The sequence below is a fragment of the Xiphias gladius genome, chromosome 13 (assembly GCF_016859285.1).
Source record: "Xiphias gladius isolate SHS-SW01 ecotype Sanya breed wild chromosome 13, ASM1685928v1, whole genome shotgun sequence".
In the NCBI taxonomy this organism is placed as follows: domain Eukaryota; kingdom Metazoa; phylum Chordata; class Actinopteri; order Istiophoriformes; family Xiphiidae; genus Xiphias; species Xiphias gladius.
The window spans coordinates 12,944,626-12,963,974 of NC_053412.1; the positions used below are offsets into that span (position 1 = coordinate 12,944,626).

Here is a 19,349-nt window from a genome sequence, read left to right on the forward strand (position 1 = left end):
GCAACCCAAGATGAGCTTTATATTAAAGCTCGCGAGAAGTTGTTGCAAACAGGCCGGCTTTTAAAAAAAATAGCATCTTTAGCAAAATCACAGACAAGACATAGTTACAGTCGAGGGCGTAATGTACAATTTCAACTAAAATATCATGACCATATTGATAAGTAAACTTAATACATTTTTTATTTTGGCTTTATTCCATGTGTTTTATGTTCTTCCTGTTCTCGCGGAAGTGACGAAGGTGTGTATAAACTGGAGCAAAAACAAGCACATGTGAGACCTGCATCGTAAGAAACCCCGACTTACCTCAAATAAACTTCACTGTCGACGTGAAGGAAGGCTCCGAGGAATGAACGAAAATGGCCATTATCCCCCACCGGACTTCGGCTGTCCTCCACCGAACTCCATTCAACCCTTCCAGCAGCCCCAGCAGCACCAGCAGCGGCCGCGCTCCAGCGGCTTCCACCCCAACATGTGGAGCTGGTGCGAGACGCCCTCCGAGCCCAGCTGGGACTACGGCGACCAGGCGGCCTGGCATCACGGGGCACCGGCACCGTTTGGTTTCCCATCAGGTCGTGGAGGCCACCCGCCCAAACGTCCATACGGTGAGTATCCCAGACAGTACATACAGTAGTCTGTCCGTTAATGTTGGCCAAACTCCCAAAGAGATTCCAGGATATGAGTGTCGCCGAAAAGTTTCTACTTTCATCTACAGCCAGAAAAATGGCTAGTTTTTGTAATAAAACTGAAAGCAACCAGCAAGTATCTCTGTAAAGAGCATATTTTTGCTGTGTGACCTTAATCTCCATTTTATTTGAGTTTATCTGAAATGATGTAGGTGCTATAACTGAAACAAGCATCAAATTTACAGCCAGTCTTAGTGTCAGTAATATAATGCTGTGATTTAAATGTTATCTATTTTGGTTTTACAGGCTTCGCCAATTCTTGAAGTTACGAAACTATATCATATTACATGATGAGTTGAAGCATCTACGAACTGGGGGTTCAAAAGATGGAGATTAAGAAAAGGATCGTAAAAAATTCGAAGCAGCAGAGACTGAGATTTTCAGATTTTTAGTCTCTAGTATGGGTCGAAGTCCATAAACACTGGATCTTAGATTTCCCGTAATCCAAAACACTTAGCTGGGATATGGACGGTTTTTTCAAACTCAATACACCCAGTTTGGAACTCAGGCTTTCTGTTAAAAATCTGCAGTTTTCTAAGCTAAAACTGAAAAAAAAAGCTTCTCCAGGGTCACAGAAGACATTATACATCTTTTTCTCTGAGCTGTATTACCACTGGCAAGTAAACTGACCATGGTGTGTAAAGTCAGTGGAGTGCTCCTTTAATAGTAATAAAGAAAATACTAATTGAGATAGAGATGTGTGTGTGTGTGTGTGTGTGTGTGTGTGTGTGTGTGTGTGTGTGTGTGTGTGTGTGTGTGTTGCGCTGTCATGCCGCTAACTTCAGTCGTGTCTTCAGGTCAAAACTTTGGTCGTGAATGGCATCAAGGTGGGAGGCAGAATTACGGACCCCCAGGCAACCATGGAAAAAAGGTCAAATGTTGAAATCCTGATCATGCATTGGTAGGATGTTGTCATAGAGCCGCAGTGCACTCTGCACTGAGCATAAGCACAGCTATGCGGTGAACTGATTTGTCTTTAACCCACAGCAGAGAAATAAAAAAGGACCAGAGTATTCCCATTTCTGTGACACATGTGACCGGGGTTTCAAGAACCAGGAGAAGTATGATGAACATTTGTCTCAGCACGTCAAGGTAATTTGACATATCCGATACAGTATATTTTGCCTTATTTCATGTTTTTTATGGCAATACATATTCGCATTTTCCTGACTGCCTCAATCAACTCTCTCGCTTAGTGTTCTGTGCCCGACTGCAGCTTCACAGCTCACGAAAAAATAGTCAGCATCCACTGGAAAAATGTAAGTGAAACAAATGTGGAGATGTCGTAGCTCAGTCTGAGACTCTGTGTTGTCATTTGCTAACATCCATGTTTCATATCCTGACTACAGAACCACGCACAAGGAATGAAAAGAATCAAGCTGGACACACCAGAGGAGATTGCAAAGTGGAGAGAGGAGAGGCGCAAGTCAGTGTTCACAGATGGATTGAAGAGACTGTTTGCAGCCATTTTAGTTTATCTCCAAACTATTAATGACATTATAACATGAGATGTTCCCGATCATCCGTGTTTTAAACACATTTCAGATGTAATATTAGATTTCGCCCATGATGATTACTTCCAGTCAGCAAAACGTAATGACTGCTGTTGCTAAACTGGCGCCTTAATTAATATTTCCAGAAACTATCCCACACTTCAGAACATCGAAAAGAGGAAAAAAGTGATGGAGGTGCGGGAGGAGACCGGAGGCGTTCTAGAGACAGCTCAGTTTGGGTAAATGTACAAACTTTATTCGTAAATGACATTTTTATTGCAACCAGAAGCAAGAATTTATTTGTGCTTATTTACTTTGACGTGAGGCCTGATCTAATCTTATCTAAATCTAAACTTTACTGTTTTATTCACAGACGAATGAGAGGCAGAGGACGGGGTCGGGGTCGGGGTCGAGGTCGCGGTCGCGGTTGGGGTAACAGAGGGTTCCAGGAGGGACAGCCACGAGGCCCTCACTCATTGGACAGAGGTGCCACGGAGAGACCCCCAACCCTCACCCAGCCACGCAGGGACGGGGATCCACTGGGAGCACTGGCCAGCAGTGACCACGGTGAGCGGCTCATGTAGCGGGGACGTGGAGCAGAATTTAAACAAGACTGTGTCCTGTCTGCGAGGCAGGGAATTAATCACCTAAAATTTGTCAGCCGACCTTGATTGTCACATCCATCATTTTGTTTTGGGAATCATTGTCTTCATGAGTTTAATTAAAGCTACTATAGGTTTGATATTGTCTGTATTTTACAAACAGTCAAACAAGGAGCATACACTATATTTAAAAAAAAAAAATTAAGGTAAAGTACATAAAATGAATGCTGGGAATGTAAACTAAGAGCATATAGAAGTGAGTATACCTTTTAAAAGCTCTGGGATTCTCCTCTTCCAATATCACGGTGTGGTCAATATCAAAGACTTACTAAAAAGTGTGGACAGAACCCCAGGACAGACCTGAAAATTGTCTCTTTCAATGCTTTGCTTATGTGTCTGCAGATTCTGATAGAGAAGATCCCGCTGCCGAGTCCAGGACTGGTGGCCTGGTTGTGGCCCCTAAACAGATGAGCTCAGCTCTGGGCTCCTTGGTGGCAAACTACGGCTCCTTGAGCGAGAGCGAAAGTGATGAAGAACCAGAGAGTGAGTGTTTATCTTACACACAGTAAACTTATCATGCCTTTTTATGTAACATCTTAATCTGAAAATGAAGGTACAGGAGTAAATATTACTCAGTGAAATGTACTGGGGTCGAAGTATAATGTACCGTAAAATAGAAATACTCAAGTAATGTACAAGAATGTAAAAATTGAGTCGTATCTGGCATTTGACCATGAGTGACAAACTGTTTATAAGTGGCAGACAGCAGCTGTGGGGAGTGACAAATTGCCAATAATCACCAATGGCATACCAATCAGAACTTGGCATACAGCACGAAAACAAGAGTGACATACCATCAGCCGCTTTTCAATCCTGGCCCTGCTGGCTGCATTTTTAAGTCACAATGTTGTAACTTTAAGTGAGTAAGTATCTTCATTCAAATTTCATAACTTCCAGTTTTTCTATTATCCTTTTCCTTGTGTTTCAGCCACCCCTATTCAGAGAGCCAAAGACCTTGTGCAAGAAAACCAGGTTCTCCTAAACACAATACCCCCGGACTCCCCGGACAGGGGGTCCTATAGAGTCAAGGAGACCTCTTCACAGGGCACAGAAACTAACAAAGTCCCCCAGCCTGACTCTGCTCTTTACACACCCAACAGCCGAAGAGGGAGGGGGGGAAGAGGAGGCAGAGGAGGAAGGGGAGGAAGGGGTGGTAGACACCAAGATACACCTCAGAAACACTGTCCTACTCTACTTGAGATGGTAAGACGATATCTGAGATTAAACGAGCATATTTCACACGATTTTTACATTGAGAAAATAAAATTCTATATAAATTTGTATTATTTAAATACCCTTCCTACACTTCTCTGTTTTCTGAAACTCTGCTCAGTTACTTGCCCCAGATATCCGCCATGAGAGGAATGTCCTCCTGCAGTGTGTGCGCTATGTTGTCCGCAACAACTTCTTTGGCCTGGAGAGCAGACCTCAGCTCCAAAAAGGGGTCGGGGCTACACCAGCTGTCACAACCGGAGAGCGTGAAGGGGGGCAGAAAAAGCCATCGAAGGGAGTCAGGGCTGTGTCCCAGTCTGCCTCTCCGGTTGGTGGAGAGAGAGGTCCAGCACAAAGTGGCACGGCAGTCCCAGAAGTTGGCAGTCAGGGGGATTTAGATTCCGGTAAAGCTGTTGTAGTCGACCAGTCTTTGCGAGAAAACTGTCTGGACCCGGGTTTAGTTACTGGCCAATTTTGTTCAGAACAATCTGAGGATCCTCCTGTGGACTCAGCAGCCAGTGGTGAGCGGGTTGCAGGGGATTTCATCCAAAGGGCTGAAGAGACAACTGCCAGCAACTGCCGCAGCCTCGAGTTGAAAGTCACAGATAAAATCACATCTGCCTGTAATGTGTATGATGATGAAATATGGGAGAGCCATGGTGATGTTTTGTGAAATCCTAGCAAATTATTATAATGGATTAATCTTTTGTTCTAAAACAAAACTGAGACATTCAGATTTTTCTGTTAATATGCTTCTGTCCACATATTTTCTTGTTTCGTTTTTTTTTTTTTTTAAAGGCATGTCTTTTTATATGACAATGTTAGAATGACTGACTATCAAGTTATATTTTGTAACATACTATGTAATGAACAAAGACAGTCTTTTTTTTTCTGGTAAAATAAATCACATGAACTGTATCGATAATTTAACATTTGTAATGTTTTTATTTTAAGCTTGAACTATATAAATGTTTGTCCTTTTGTGCAAGTATTGAGTTAGAAACTGAAATGAAATCCATAGTATGTGTATGTATTTTCTTTTATTTGCAATAACCAAAATATTGTCATAAATGAAACATTCAGTAATACTTTAGATTGATTTACACATCCACCATTCTGCTGAATGGAAAAAACTACAGATAAGACAATGAGAAAGAAGCGATAATAATATTGCTGATAACCTGTCTTGTCATTCATGGCATCAACAACTTAAAATTCCCCTCAAGTAAACAAGAAACAATGATTTGCTGTGCATGGGCAGAAGCTGCTCCGTCCACCTGGATTGTCCAAGGTTGGAAAACGAGCGCACCTACTGTAGTCGTTGCCTAGACACCACCTTCGCTGTTAACCTGTGTTTAGTTCGCAACATTCGAGCAGCAAGTTGTCCGTCAGTATGCGAGTCGACAAGTCGACAGAAGTGGGCCAAAAACTAGTTTTTGTGCGTGTTATTGAGAGGAAACGTGTTCGGGGCATTTGTTGTCTCTGAGTAAATAACTATAAAGTATCATGGATGGAAGTTGTGTTCGAGTTGACCCACAGTTTGTCGACTTCCACAATGTGAAAGTCGGGCAGGTTTACAAGACAACAGTCACGGTAACAAATGTCGGGAAAACTTCGAAGAAAATAATTATTGAAAAGCCCGCGTTGAAGGTAAGGTATACAACTGAGGTGTTTTTAAAAACTGCATTGAAGTTGAAGATAAAAAAAATAACGCAACTGTAGCTAAATTAAAGATTCCTAAATGGCTTGGTAGTCAATTAACAATTAGCTAGCTCAGTAGCCCATTATGCTAGCAGGAAATCTAACTTTATTTAAAATTATGAACATTTTGGTTTAATGCTACCATGCCCAGTGATATCTACAGTATTTATCTATCTGTCGTCATTGTCTGTGGTCATATTTATGTTAACATTTTGGGAAAAAGGCGATGTGCAAATATTTTTTAAAATTATTTATTATATCAGGATAGTCTCTTCTATTTACTTCGTTTTTTAAGAGAGTTTTTGGAGTATCAAGCTAGGCGTAAAGTGTCCCGCCTTCTTCTATAAAACGTTCTCCCCTTTATTCACTTTCTGTTCCGTGAGAATATTAACATTTGATCAGTTAGACATGTGCCTATGTTTATGCCTCCCTCTACTTCTTTTCTATTCTTTTTTTCCTGCAGTCCTTCAAGTTCACAGTAACTAGTCGAGCCGAGGTAGTGGCTCCTGGTCTGTCTGTAAGTGGCTTGCTGCAGTTCACACCGGAGGAAGAGGAGGAGGTCAGAGACTGCCTTCTGATCCGTGTAGATGATGTGGAGACCATTGAAATCCCATTGCAGGGGTAAGCAGGCTAGACATTCTGCACGACATATATTAAATATATTTAGGACCAGACACACTGTCCACGAGATAGTGAATCTTGTTTCGTGGTTCACAAATACATCTCCACAAATATGTTCACGCTAAGTCAGTCCCAATGAATCGACTCCCCTAGGTTTCCCAGGGCTTGTTCCCTCCTAATGGACTCAGTACTCGACTTTGGTTCTGTTGCTGCCAACAGTCAGATAATCAGCAAACATCATCCTATAACCAATCAAGGATCAGCATCAGGTAAATCATGCATATCTTTCTTGACTTGGTGATACTGTACTTATGCTGTTCATGTGGGTATGACATTCATTTTCATAGTATTACATTACCCAGCAAATTTAGATACAAGCTTCTTGTGTAAATGCATGGTTGACTGCATGAGGAAGACATAATTGTAATATTGCAAAACAATATTACAGTAAACTAAAAAAGGAATTTTCCTCTCTTTGTTGAAATAAAACTTGATGTTCCATGTGGAGTTACTGAGAAAAGATATACCAGTTATTAGAATCTCAAAAGTTTTTATAAAATTTTTATTACTGCATGCAACTGATGAACTAGAACTTAACTTTTCTTAAACGCAATGAGATTTGTTAAATACATTGGTCTTAGTTAAAAAACAAGGTGAAAGTGTCTGTCTTTATCTGTCTATGATCTTAGTAAGCATTTGGGATTATTTTATAAAGTCAGTCTATGAGACTGCGCGTATGTATTTGTTTGTGTGTGTGTGTGTGTGTGTGTGTGTGTGTGTGTGTGTGTGTGTGTGTGTGTGTGTGTGTGTGTGTGTGTGTGTGTGTGTGTGTGCGTGTGTTTGTGTTTGTGTGTGTGTGCGTGCGTGTGTGTGTGTGTGTGTGTGTGGAAGGCGTGTTCCAAGTTCAGTACAGTGGAGACCCCTCAATCAGACTGTCACCCTGTGGTGGAGTCATTGCAGCCGGCGCCATCCAGTGGCTGAAAGTTGAACTGCGCACAGATCGACCCAGGCAGATTGATGAGGAGGCTCTGTAAGACAGACCTTATAACACCAGTTCAAGAAAGCACTGTGAACTGATTGCATCTACTTAAACAGAAAGAACACTAAATACTATGTCTCCTGTTTTCTATAAAACACAAGAAACTTGTGAAATTAGCTGATGATATTTGCTCATAGGAAAAATATTGTAAGTAAATGAAAGTGTACAGATGGATCAGTGCTGAGAACACACATAGGTGTTGACAATATAATATTTACAACTCAATGGCAAATTAACCATTTAAAGTGGTGGTTTTGAGTTACATTTGCGCACTCCCTCTGTCCCAGGGTAAAACTCCAGAATCGCTCTGCTGTAGTTCTTAGTATCAGGGCAGAGGTGGTGGACCAGCGGCTTGAGATCTTTGACCTGCAGGTAATCCAGTGGTCCAAGTAGAATTATTTTAGTACTTGAGATAGTATTTACATGATAATCCATTGATTCTTGAAATTGATGTTCATCTTTATTCCCTTTTCCCTTCCAAATGGAGTTTGTCAAAGTTCTTGTGACCATTTTATCTCTAAAAACAAGATGCTCCGCTGTTGTACAGGGTGCTCCACTCTCCTGTCTGTGGTTTGGACCTGTATACTTGGGAACATCCCGTTTGCAGAATGTGGTTCTGAGAAACAATGCCCCCCAGGCCTGTGACTGGGTCTGCCTCCTCCAGGATACTGCTGCTGGGACTGAAGTGGTGAGTGTTGGAGAAGTTGGTGCTGCCAAACATCTGCACAGCTGTTGTGTGGATAGGCATGTCTGTATTTAGTCAAGAAATTGGTTAGATAGGTTGATAGTGCAAACTGGTTGCTATCAAGTAAAAACATAGCTGTTAAAGTTATAAGTTTTGCAAGTAAGGAAACAGAAACAGGTTGGTCAGTAGATAAGTAGCTTGAGTAAACAGGAAAGAAAGTTAGGTTGTTAGTTTGGTTGGAAGATGGATTGGAGGCCAGTTGTACTGAACTGGAAGTGCAGGGTATCTGCAGTCTTTGAAAAGTTTTCAAAAGTATTTAATTTGATTTTTAAAATTCAACATCATACAATGTCTTAAAAAGTCAAATTTTTGATTATGAAAGGTGTTAAATTTTAAGATGATGTAAAAAATTCATGAACAATCACAACAACTCAATAAAATAAGGCTTTGACTGTGATGTCCGTGTAGGGAACAGATCTCCGAAAGAGCACAGATGCCGCCCTGCTGGAAAGAACGGAGAAGTGCAGCTCAGTATCTCAGCATTTGTCTCAGGTCTTGGTGTGTGCCCCTAAACAGGGTCGACTGGGACCATATGACAGAACTACGGTGGCAGTGCGCTTCAGTCCCATTTGCAAGAGGTAATTTGTTTATTAGTGTGTCATATGTATCAGAAAACGATGAATGTAGGTTTTTTAGAATTTGAAAAAAAATTTACAACTCCCCGTCGGGGAATCGAACCCCGGTCTCCCGCGTGACAGGCGGGGATACTCACCACTATACTAACGAGGATGTTGTTGGAGGTTTTTCGTATTGAGTGGTATTTATCCTGAGAACACCGAAAACATTAGCCTGTCTCTTGCAGTGCAACTGAAAAGAAGAAGCATGACTACTCGGCCAGCCGGCAAGACTATTGTCTTTTCCTGCTGTTTGAGTCAGTGGGGAGCAGACATGGCTTCACTCACCACAGTGGTACTCTCACACAGACACACACACACAATCATGTTGCACAGCATAGTCTGGATGAGCTCAGAGGTGTGTTTCATGTAACACAGACACAGCATTTTGATTCATATAACTTTATGAACGGATTATTCATTGTTTAATTAATTTATGATTAAAATTAGCGCGCACTGATATCTTGATCTTTCTCTTTCTTTTTTTGTTTTTAATCTTTCTCATTGTTTCTCCTTAGGTAACAGCAGTGTGGAATTGGCAGTGACAGGCTCTGGTTTGCCTGTGTCTCTGGTACCCAGTCCTTCTCAAAGATTTGATTTCCTAACGTGTGTGACAGGCCAACGTGTGGATCGGCTGTGTGTGCTGCAGAACCTCTGCCCTCAACTTCCCGTCAACTTCCGCTTCCGAAAATTAGCACATTTCACCAGCGAGCCCACCAGAGGCACCATAGCCCCCGGGCAATGCCAGGTAGGAAGGTGAATGATTCAGTTATGTATTTCTTAATGCATGCAGAGCAATTAATGTGGAAACTTGTTTCTCTGTGTTGCTTTCCCCAGGATGTAGTTTTGTCTTTCACTGCACGGCAGCAGGGGAGCTTCCAGGTGCTTCAGATGCTAGATGTCTTAGGTTATGTTGTTCAGCAGAGCAGTGACAACACAGATGTTACTGAACTTGAGCTTCGCAGCTTCCACACAATCACTCTACACCTGTCTGCTGTCAGCCACAATGAGACCATACACTCCATGCCCAAAGTTAATCCCGGTGAATATTGAAGAAGCAGCACTTGTTTTTGTCTTAATTGAATTCAGCAGTGTTTTGTGTAACTGTGTGTCAAAATAGATTGATTGATTGATTAATAATAATCAATTAAGCATCAGATTGGCTAATCAGCATGTTGGAGAAATGTTAATAAATGTTGTTAAGCTAAAAGAGTGTAGACATAGTATAAAAAGAAAATATTTGTGTTTCTTTGATCATTGAGTGGCTGTAATTACTTTGATGGTTAACATGCTGGTCCTGTTGTGTTTAATTAGTGGATTTTGAAACATGTACCTGTCCTGCTCTGACTGAGTGCTTCTCAGGCATCACTCCAGCAGTGACCAATCCAACTGGGTCACAACCTCACATCCGGTCCAGTGAGCTGGCTCGATGTCACATGAGGGCACGTGCTGCTGTCCCCAGCACCAACAAAACACAACTTCACATACATCGCAGGAAGAGGAGTCAAAACACAGAGCTCGAGGAGTTCCTGGCCTTTCCTAATGACCAAGGCACTAGCATCAGGCCAGTCTTTTCACACAGACAGTACAGGTAGAGGTTAAAGAAACACATTTTCACAGGTTCAGTGCGGATTCCATTTTGTCAATTATATTGCGCTTAATTCAATAAAAAAACACCAATCTAAATCTCCCCCTAAAATATGACATAGGCACAGATGAATGTGGTTTCTAAATTTAAGACTACATTTTAAATATTAAGCCTTATTTGCTATATCTCTGTCATTTTGTCGTTGTGTTAAAAACATTTTTAAGTCTTAAGTTTTAAAATTGCACAGTCACTGATGAATTTAGAGGCATCGTCTGTCATACGTCTTTGTGTGTTTCCACAACATCCTGTCTCTGCCCACCTCAGGACCATCTTTACTGGTGTACCCCGCTGTCGCTATGTGAACACCACCTATGCTTTCACTGAGGAGGAGGAGGAGCAGAAACAGCGAAATCGACAGATTTATGCGGACTTCATCAAACAGCTCAGGCAAACGCGGCTGTCGAAGATAAAGGAGAGGTAGGCTTTCATACGCACATCTGAACTGCTGGCCTTACACAAAAAGCATCAGGTGTTCAAAAGGGGAGAGGCTTCAGTTGTGAGTGTTGCAGTTTTTATTTCCAGTTTTTACATTGCATCAACCACTAAAGCTATGACTAGCATCTAACTCAAACGTGCTGTCCTTTGCATGTGGTTCAAAATTAGATGGACCCTTAAAGTTGGATATTTGTGTCTTTTTGGATGCTAGACAGCAAGAAAAAGTGGATCACGAAGTGGACATTGGGATTGTTCCTTCTCAAGGGCTTGTTCCCCCTAAGCTCCGTATCAGTGACATTGAGAGCAGTAAGATCTCAGAAACAAAGCCTAAGTACAGCTTTGCTGAAAACATGAAATCCCTCACCCAGCAGGTCAACAGTCAGGTGAGATAAAAGGAAAAAAAAAAATTCTAATTAACTGAATTGATAAGTGTTGAATCTATGATTCCATGGAATAAGGTTTTAGTGTAAAAAATTACAAGAAATCCTTTTTTTAGTGCTCCATCTATCTCTTGCATTCACTCTAGGTTTCAGAGGTAACGAATGCTGTTCCCTCTAACAGCCAGGAGGTGGCAGACTGCAGCAGGACTCTGACAGCTCAGGAGCTCTACCAAGTTGTCATAGGTTGGATATTCAATTCAGAAGTGCTTAAGTCACTGTTTCTAATAATAGCTTGAGTGCAAGATGTGAGATACAGCGAAACTCAAATTAGTGTGTTCTTGTGTCTTGTTCTTTCTCCTTTTACCGTCTCTGAGAGGAATAGATTCTGCTAACTTGAAAACATTAACATTTAATCATCATAGTGATTATAAATAATCATTGTATCAGAATTTCATATCAGACTTTACAAGTTGCTAAACAAAAGTTGAGTGTAGAGGAATTCTTTTCACATAAAAAAAACAAGGTAAAATTTTCACTCTTTCCTCATTAGGTCCATTGTTAGTGGACTTTGGCGAGGTGTGTGTACAGTCGATGTGTGTTCAGAAGCTGGAGCTGATCAATCATCTGTCAGTGTACGTTTGGGTGCAGCTCGAGGTGGACTGCCCTGAGCTGCAGGGCTCCTCCCCCCTCTCCCACGTCCTGCCACCCTGCTCCCACAGCACTTTATCTCTGATGTTTCAGAGCAACAAGCTGGGTCACTTCTACAGGTTGTAGGAGGAAGCAGCTTAATATACTATATTACATGAAAATCAGTGATTAAAGTTCAGATGCAATATAGGTATATTTCTTTATTTCAGACCTGTGGCCTACTCTGTAAACCAGCAGCCCACTGGTCAGATACTGGTCCAGGCACAAGTCGTCCCCTTGGCTCTGGAACTGTCCACCACCCTGCTGGTGCTCTGCCCCACCCCCACCCTACTTGAGCGATCTGGATATAGAAGTTCTGTTACCCTTCGAAACCAGCGTAACAACGCCGCGGAGTTCACATGGAAACCAGTAGTCACAAAGAGTGGCCTCCTGTTCTCTATTCGACCAACTACAGGTGCTACAAGTGCAGCTCATATTTACTTAATCTTTTTTTTTTTAAGTACAAAGTAAAAAAAAAAAAATATTAGGAGGAATATAATCAGTCAGGAAGATGAATATAAGTTATGTGCAAGTACCTTGATTAGCATTTTCAAAGCCAATTATCAAGGGAGATATTGTGTCATCCTTCCATTCCTCTCCCTCTGAGTTGTTTATCCTTAAGGAGCTTCATTGTTAATAAGCATTTTAAATTGATCGATTTTGCCTGTTTGAATTAGACCTGATACAGCAAATATACTCCGTCCTCTCCAGGTACAGTGGAGCCATACAGGGAATTGGACTGTGAGGTGGTGTGGTATCCCTCCTTCTCTTCCCCTTCAGAAGGAGACTTTGACCTCTGTGTCCACGAGCACAACACACAACGCCTACACTGTGTTGCTAAGGTCTGTTTCTAGATTTGGCAAGATTACTTGGTATGATCTACTCCTATTTACTATTTTTAGGCTTTGAATAACTTAGATTTTTGATTGTATTGTCTTTGTCATTTGAGTATTAAACACTCATTACCTGTACACCTCAGCGTCTGCTATTCCTTCTTGGAGAAGAAGGGCTTTGGTCAGCGTGGATTCACAGAGGTTAAAATATATAACAATGACACATTTTCATAGCAGCAATTTGGCATCTAAAGAGTCAGAAAATTTTCAACCCACTCCTGCAACATAATCTACTTCTCTTATTATCACCTATATGAGGGGCTGAGTACCTGAAACCGGTTAAGACTGGTGTTGTGGACCAGTTAGGGGTGGATGATAGGGTGTTTGATTAGGGACATACCACAACTGCATAGCCACTCATTCTTTCAGCAACTACTGTTAGTATCTGCCCCTATTCTGGAGTTAGACAAGTCAAGTGATTTCAGGGTAAGATTCAGACTTGTCAGTGCTTAGGCAGCCAGATGACAAGTGAACTTGGAAAATGCTGAATCACATTTTTTAAAGTTGGACAAACAAATACATAAAAGTAGTTTAAGTGTCAAGATGATAAAGACAAATGAATAAAATAATATTTATTTAATTATTTTAACTCTTCAGTGGGACGATGAGGTCCTTTCTTGTCACATACCACTTTGCCATTTGGTAGCAAACACTGCAGAGAGTGGTACTAGGTTGAAGCCTGATCATTGAAAATCATCAAGTTATATGCTCAATCTGTTCCCAACGTTCATATTTTCATCAAAATATAAATACATTTAACAGCCAGTCCTCACACAGGACCCTGTCAAATTTTCAGGCGGCCGCATTGGTTTCATTTGTGCGCATTAGTGAACAACTCTGTCACCAAAATCTAACATTTCAATATCAAACTAGCAACTCCCCTATACTTCAGCATCTGCAGTAACAAGTTTGTAGTTTGCTCCTTCATGGAGAAGAATAAATGTAGTCAGCTTGGATTTATACATATATTTATGTTTCTACATTTGATTCTAAAAGTGAGAATTTTTCACAGCAGTATTGAGATATCAAAACATCCACAGAAACTTTGTAACCCACTCCTGCAACATTGTAAAAAAACCCAGTTTTAAAACAGCTATCAGGGATGTGCCTTGCATTGGGTCAGTTTTCTCATTTAATGCTGTACCTCTATGGATATCTGGCAAAACATAAATGATACAGTATGTCACCTTGAAATGGCTCAAGACAGCTATAATTGAAGTTAGTAGCAAAACAGTTTTCAGCATTGTAAAACAAATATAAATTAAAGTAAGTCATTCTTTTTTTTTCTTTTCTCTTTTTTTTTCAATGGAACAGCTCCCGGTCTCTTTCATTTGCTGTTCAGTTATCATCATCATTACTATTGTTCTCTTATATTGGGTCATATACATGCTCCAAAAATGTGCCCTGGGTGCTGTCAAAAGTCATTTTGCAACAGGTGAAAAATCAGTGACTGGAGCAGAATTAGACATGGCTGGTTAAGGGAGAGAAGTAAACTACAAATGTAGAATACATGCTATACATTTAATGTCACAGAACAATGATATATAACAATGAGAGAAATGTCCTTTTTCCTCTCTGTCCTCCTCTCAGGTTGGATCCACTAGTGTCCAGCTGGCAGAAAAACAGGTGATATTTGAATCAGTGCCTCTCAACATGCCTTCTATCCGAACCGCAGTCTTACACAACACTGGACAGAACCATGCCTACTACCAGGTGCCCACACACACACACACACGTAGATACTTGTTTTCAATAGCTGCGAACCCGAAACAATCAAAATAGCTAGTCTCTGTCTGTCTGTTCGTATGAGGCAGGTGTTAGATGTGCACCCACTGCCAGGAATGGTGGTGAGTCCATCTGAGGGCGTGGTGCCAAGTAGGGGGCAGGCTGTGCTCAAGATTCACTTCAGCCCCGATTCTGTCATCAGGTTTGACACCAGAGTTGAGGTGAGAGAGACAGAAGAGAGAGGGCTCTTTATTTTCATGCTATGATGGTGTGTGTGTTAGGTGGTGTGCCAGAGAGAAGAGAGGAATGGACACTAAAGCATGTGTATGTATTACAGATAGCACTGAGGGACATGAAGTCCACTGAGCTCAGAGTGGGCGGATCAGTGGAGCCTCCAAATGTAGACATCAGTGTGGTGAGTTTCTGTGTGTGTGTGTGTGTGCGCGCGCGCGCGCGTGTGCTGACATCATGTTTATAACTTTTTTCCCCTATATCACCAAAGCAAAAAGCCAAACTAGAAAAGAAGAGATTGCATAAAGAGAAATTTAAACAACAGTTTGTTAGCATAAATGAATTTATTAACTTATTAATATACCTCTTTTTATTTACAGCCTTATATTTAACAGAAAAGGATAAATTCAAAATGTGAGCCTACTTGTCAAAACCTCACAAATTAACTTGTGAAAACATACTTTATCTAACCTTAGTACTAAATGAACCATATTTATTCCCCATAAAAGTCAGCAAGCAAAAGACAAAGCTGATCATCTAAGACATTAAAAATCTTGTTCAGATTTTCCTGTGCTGATGCAGCAAGTAATGGGAAGATCAACTACATTGTCCCTTGAGTAATGGTGTCACACCTGGCCTAGGGGGAACCTGAGCATAGCACAAAAACGACTCTCCTCTTTCCCCACTCCCAAGGATGACCAGTCCCACAGCAGACTGTAGTCCAAAAAGAAATGATTTATTTATCATCCTGGTAGAAAAGGCGTAAGGGAGAGCACAGCCAAAACAACAAAGAAAACAATCTAACATTATCCACCAACTTACCTTTTAACAAAACAAAACAAAACAAAAGACAGGCACCTCATCTACCTCCCTAACATAAACAGTAGGAAAAAAATCAAACTTAAATACAAATTATGACACAAGGTCATAACAAATGGAAAGGTTTTCTTTTCCAAAGTATGCTGTATTCCTTAATATATCTTATTCTAGCAACTGGAAATGAGACAACCATGATTTCTATTAATATCTTATGTCATTTTTTTGTCAAATTTAGTGAAATAAGGACTGATATTATGTGCCTGTAGTTAGTTAGGTCTCACTTACAAAATTGTAGAAATCCAACTCCTGGTTACTATTTCAGTCTTATCAGAGATTGTCACAATTATGCAACAAGAAGTTGCTCAATTTGTTATTTCTTTTTAGTTCATTGGTTTTGTTGGAAAAATAATATTTTATAATACACTGCTGCTGTTCCTTAGAACAGTGTTCCAGGATCTCTGAAGCAACAGCAGAATGAAAAGGGTTTTAAACTCTTGGCAAAGAAATAGATTAATCTATTAAAATAGATTATAAACCTTTTTCTTTCGTTTATTTCATTGTTTGTATTGTCTTTGTTTTAACCTAACTGCCTGGCTTAAAGATCTGTCTTACTGTTTCTATTTCTCATGAGGACCACAAAGGAAATAAGCTTTTAGCTTTATTGTGTTTTTTTTCTTGACATTTTAATTGTATGACAGCCCTAGGTGATCTTGTACATTGCATTCAGGGAGTATTCAGCCCCCTCTCACTTTTTTCACATTTTGTTGTGTTGCAGCCTTTTGCTAAAATTGTTTAAATGAATCTCCCCCCATCAATCTACACTCAACGCCCCATAATGACAAAGTGGAAACAAAATTTTACAAATTTTTGCAAGTTTATTAAAAAGGAAAAACTGAAATATCCCATTGCCAAACTCCAAGCGGCCTGTCACAAGTGGCTTCTGTCTAGCCACTCTATCATGAAAGGCCTGATTGGTGGAGTCCTGCTGAGATGGTCATCCTTCCAACAGGTTCTCCGATCGCTGCTGAGGACTTCTGAAGCTCTTGTGGAGTGACCGTTGGGTTCTTGGTCACCTCCCTGACCATGGTCCCCTGACAAAACAGAGCTCATTGTTGTGTGTCCAACACCCTCCAGACCTCATCAGTTTGACTCTGTCAATGTGCAATGAAAGATACTAATTTCACCTTTTTGGGTCGGATATTTTTGTGGTTGTTTACTCTGCTGAAATGCCATGCAACTGGATAATAAAATGTTGGGGTAATACAACTGGAATGGCATTCATAGATTCCACTCATCCCGATGCACCGAAAAAGGCCTGGTTTCAGGCCTTACAATACAGACAGTTTTCCACATTTTGAGAGATCTGCCTTTGGGATCTGTACGTTTTTCTCATCCGTTTGTGTAAGTTCTCCCTCCCTCTTTTCAGTCCCATTTCCAGTTCTACGGGGTCCATGCTGGTTCTCGGCGGGCGATACCGTTCACTCTGACGAACCACTCTTCAGCCCCAGCCCAGGTCACCTTTGACCTGTCACAATATGAAGACTTCTCTCTCCAGCTCCCTCAGCCCTCAGCAAGTACGCATTCTCAGACACAATCCAGCATTTCTCGCAAGATCAGAGTTGATGTATGGTGGTGTGTGGGTACAGTAATATGTGCTTATGAAGAGGGTTTTTTCATGCAACACAGGACATAGTATTGTATTATTGCATTAAGTGTTTACCCAATTTAGATGCAATGTATATTTTCTTGTGTTTACTGAGATTGTGTTTGAATTTGTGTCCATTTGTATTTGCGATTGCTTATTTGCATTTTTGCAAGCAGAGAAGGAGCCAGGTGTGACTGTTATGGAAGTGCAGGGCTACCAGACCATGGACTGCTCCCTTGTCTTCTCACCCACCCAGGTGGGATTTTGAACAAACATCCTCCAGAATAGGGACAGTAGATACAGTATGATGAAGACTGAGCAGACCATCTTAAATGCAATTGTCCAATCATATCTTAGAAATCGTAACTCTGCCAATGTAAGTCAGATGGCTTATTTTAAACTGCAGTCCTTTGGCAAGATGTTTTAAAACCAATGAAGTGAACAAGCTAACTAGAAACAGTTGATAAAATCTGTCTGTAACCGTCAGCTTACAGAAAGGAGAATGGTTGCTGATTGCTAGAAATGAGAAATTAGATGCTTTCGTCCATCTCTGTCTGAAATCAATTGCCCATGGTTTCCAAAATTACCTCTCCGTCTTAGTTTTAATTGCAGGCAAAGAACCAAAGGTGCATGGCGCCACGCACTATACAGGAGTGTGTAAAGTCGTGAGACTTAATGAGGTTTATACTCTGGGCATTAAACCTGTTTGTTTGTTTTCTCCACTAACACCCTGTCTTTTTCTATACTGATCCTACTACATTCAAAAATTACTAAGAATTTTGATAGGTAAATCTGCCACCCTTTAACATTGGCTGCCCTGTGGTCATTCAGGTGTGCCCCTTGTTTCATAGCAGCGAGGGCAGGGAAAGGTGGCTAAATGCAGTGCAGGTGGCATATGTGGGGATAAGTAAAAGTATGATGTTGAATCTCTAACAGCTGGTGAACAGACAGTAGCAGGTGGTACAGATGCTGTAGTAGTCATTGGTATATTGCTGCAGCATGTACCCAAAGCACTGTCGCACAGAGCCGTTGTTTCAAGTAGGCATAAGTGGCATGTACTGTTTTGAAACAGAGTGGAAACCATGCCTGACCGGTGCAAACCAGTCAGGTTTTGGAACGAAAACATTATGGGCTGTATGAGAATGAAAAGCTTGAAAGGAATAGTGGCAGTAATTAAGGGGGGGCTTGACTTAGCAAATGGTCAATTACTGATCTTGCTCTCTCTCATCTAATAGCTTTTAACATTTTTTTTGGTAAAAGTGATGCTTAAAAAAATCATGAACTAGTAGAAGGACAGTCAAGGAAATTTCTTCCTGCAGGCGGCTAGTTATGACTTTGACATGCCGCTGATGGTCAATGGAGTGAGATGGCCCCCTGCTTCTCCGTCTCCTTTCCCCACTCCATCCTCCTCATCCACCTCCTCCTCCTCACTGTCAGCTGTCAGTTGGAAGCGCATGGTCAAACCAATTTCGCACTCTGTCACCATGGTGACACAACGGTCAAGGCGCATACAGGCCACAGGTGGGGTCATTAACGTATCTGTATCTACAATTTAAATACCTTTCACTACAGCTTTTCAGCTGGAATATAAATGTAATCACATCTCAAATACGGGAATGTTGTATGTATTCAGAAGAAATTTCACACATGGGACTAGATTTGCTCAGCTTAAAGCTAACGTTTCTGTTTCCCTTGCTGTTTTCAAAATGTTTTTAGTGCTGTGCGCCCCACTGGAATTGTCCCCCTCGAGCCTACTATTCCATGTGGAAGCTTTGGCAGCACAGTCTGATGCTTACACTAAGGTATCATCAGTGGTATATCTGCAGCTTATCATTACCATGCCTCCTTCCATTGCCATTTTTCCCTATATTCTTCTTTCCCTCCATCTTTCCCTCAACTTTCTTACTGGATCTCTTCCATTTCTTTTCTCCTTTGTTGTTTTCATTTTCACTTCTAGCTTTTCTCATTAACCATGAGGGAGATGTCATCTTGCGGTACGTACTTTCCTACTGAACCTCTGATACTACTTTAGAGAAATAAAATCATCTCACTTTTTGTCTTCTGTGTTGCTGTTTTCTGTTATTTTTTTTATCATTCTTTCAGAATTTACTCTTTT

General features: G+C 41.0%; 2 protein-coding genes and 1 non-coding gene across 3 annotated transcripts in view; 2 read left to right on the top strand and 1 right to left on the bottom strand.

Annotated features, from left to right (window-relative positions):
• The first annotated feature begins 62 nt into the window (after positions 1-62).
• nufip1 (nuclear FMR1 interacting protein 1) lies at positions 63-4,821 on the top strand. Its single transcript, XM_040141783.1, has 11 exons — positions 63-238; positions 333-602; positions 1,481-1,554; positions 1,671-1,775; positions 1,880-1,942; positions 2,033-2,109; positions 2,323-2,415; positions 2,550-2,743; positions 3,181-3,321; positions 3,767-4,041; positions 4,172-4,821. The coding sequence occupies exons 2-11, from the start codon at positions 347-349 to the stop codon at positions 4,721-4,723; spliced, it is 1,830 nt and encodes a 609-aa protein (XP_039997717.1). The 5' UTR covers positions 63-238; positions 333-346; the 3' UTR covers positions 4,724-4,821.
• Positions 4,822-5,422: 601 nt separating this feature from the next.
• The window catches only part of LOC120798164 (cilia- and flagella-associated protein 47-like), a 58,578-nt gene continuing 44,651 nt past the window's right edge, over positions 5,423-19,349 (top strand). Inside the window, exons 1-24 of the mRNA XM_040142260.1 lie at positions 5,423-5,700; positions 6,215-6,372; positions 6,526-6,641; positions 7,264-7,402; positions 7,699-7,783; positions 7,959-8,099; positions 8,565-8,734; positions 8,959-9,065; positions 9,289-9,518; positions 9,608-9,812; positions 10,133-10,361; positions 10,683-10,835; positions 11,065-11,236; positions 11,380-11,476; positions 11,784-12,000; positions 12,091-12,335; positions 12,632-12,762; positions 14,404-14,526; positions 14,628-14,759; positions 14,876-14,953; positions 17,015-17,162; positions 17,410-17,489; positions 18,553-18,754; positions 18,950-19,047. Coding sequence (XP_039998194.1) covers positions 5,557-5,700; positions 6,215-6,372; positions 6,526-6,641; positions 7,264-7,402; positions 7,699-7,783; positions 7,959-8,099; positions 8,565-8,734; positions 8,959-9,065; positions 9,289-9,518; positions 9,608-9,812; positions 10,133-10,361; positions 10,683-10,835; positions 11,065-11,236; positions 11,380-11,476; positions 11,784-12,000; positions 12,091-12,335; positions 12,632-12,762; positions 14,404-14,526; positions 14,628-14,759; positions 14,876-14,953; positions 17,015-17,162; positions 17,410-17,489; positions 18,553-18,754; positions 18,950-19,047 — 3,600 coding nt within the window. The 5' untranslated portion in view covers positions 5,423-5,556. The remainder of the gene's footprint in view (positions 5,701-6,214; positions 6,373-6,525; positions 6,642-7,263; positions 7,403-7,698; positions 7,784-7,958; positions 8,100-8,564; positions 8,735-8,958; positions 9,066-9,288; positions 9,519-9,607; positions 9,813-10,132; positions 10,362-10,682; positions 10,836-11,064; positions 11,237-11,379; positions 11,477-11,783; positions 12,001-12,090; positions 12,336-12,631; positions 12,763-14,403; positions 14,527-14,627; positions 14,760-14,875; positions 14,954-17,014; positions 17,163-17,409; positions 17,490-18,552; positions 18,755-18,949; positions 19,048-19,349) is intronic.
• On the bottom strand, positions 8,814-8,885 carry trnad-guc. The gene has a single exon. It is a non-coding gene; the product is annotated as a tRNA-Asp (tRNA).

Excerpts from the sequence above, each read along its gene's own strand:
- nufip1 (XM_040141783.1), top strand. The coding sequence starts at position 347 with ATGAACGAAAATGGCCATTATCCCCCACCGGACTTCGGCTGTCCTCCA. Across the intron at positions 603-1,480 it reads CCCGCCCAAACGTCCATACG|GTCAAAACTTTGGTCGTGAA; the intron begins GTGAGTATCCCA and ends TCGTGTCTTCAG. Across the intron at positions 4,042-4,171 it reads GTCCTACTCTACTTGAGATG|TTACTTGCCCCAGATATCCG; the intron begins GTAAGACGATAT and ends AACTCTGCTCAG.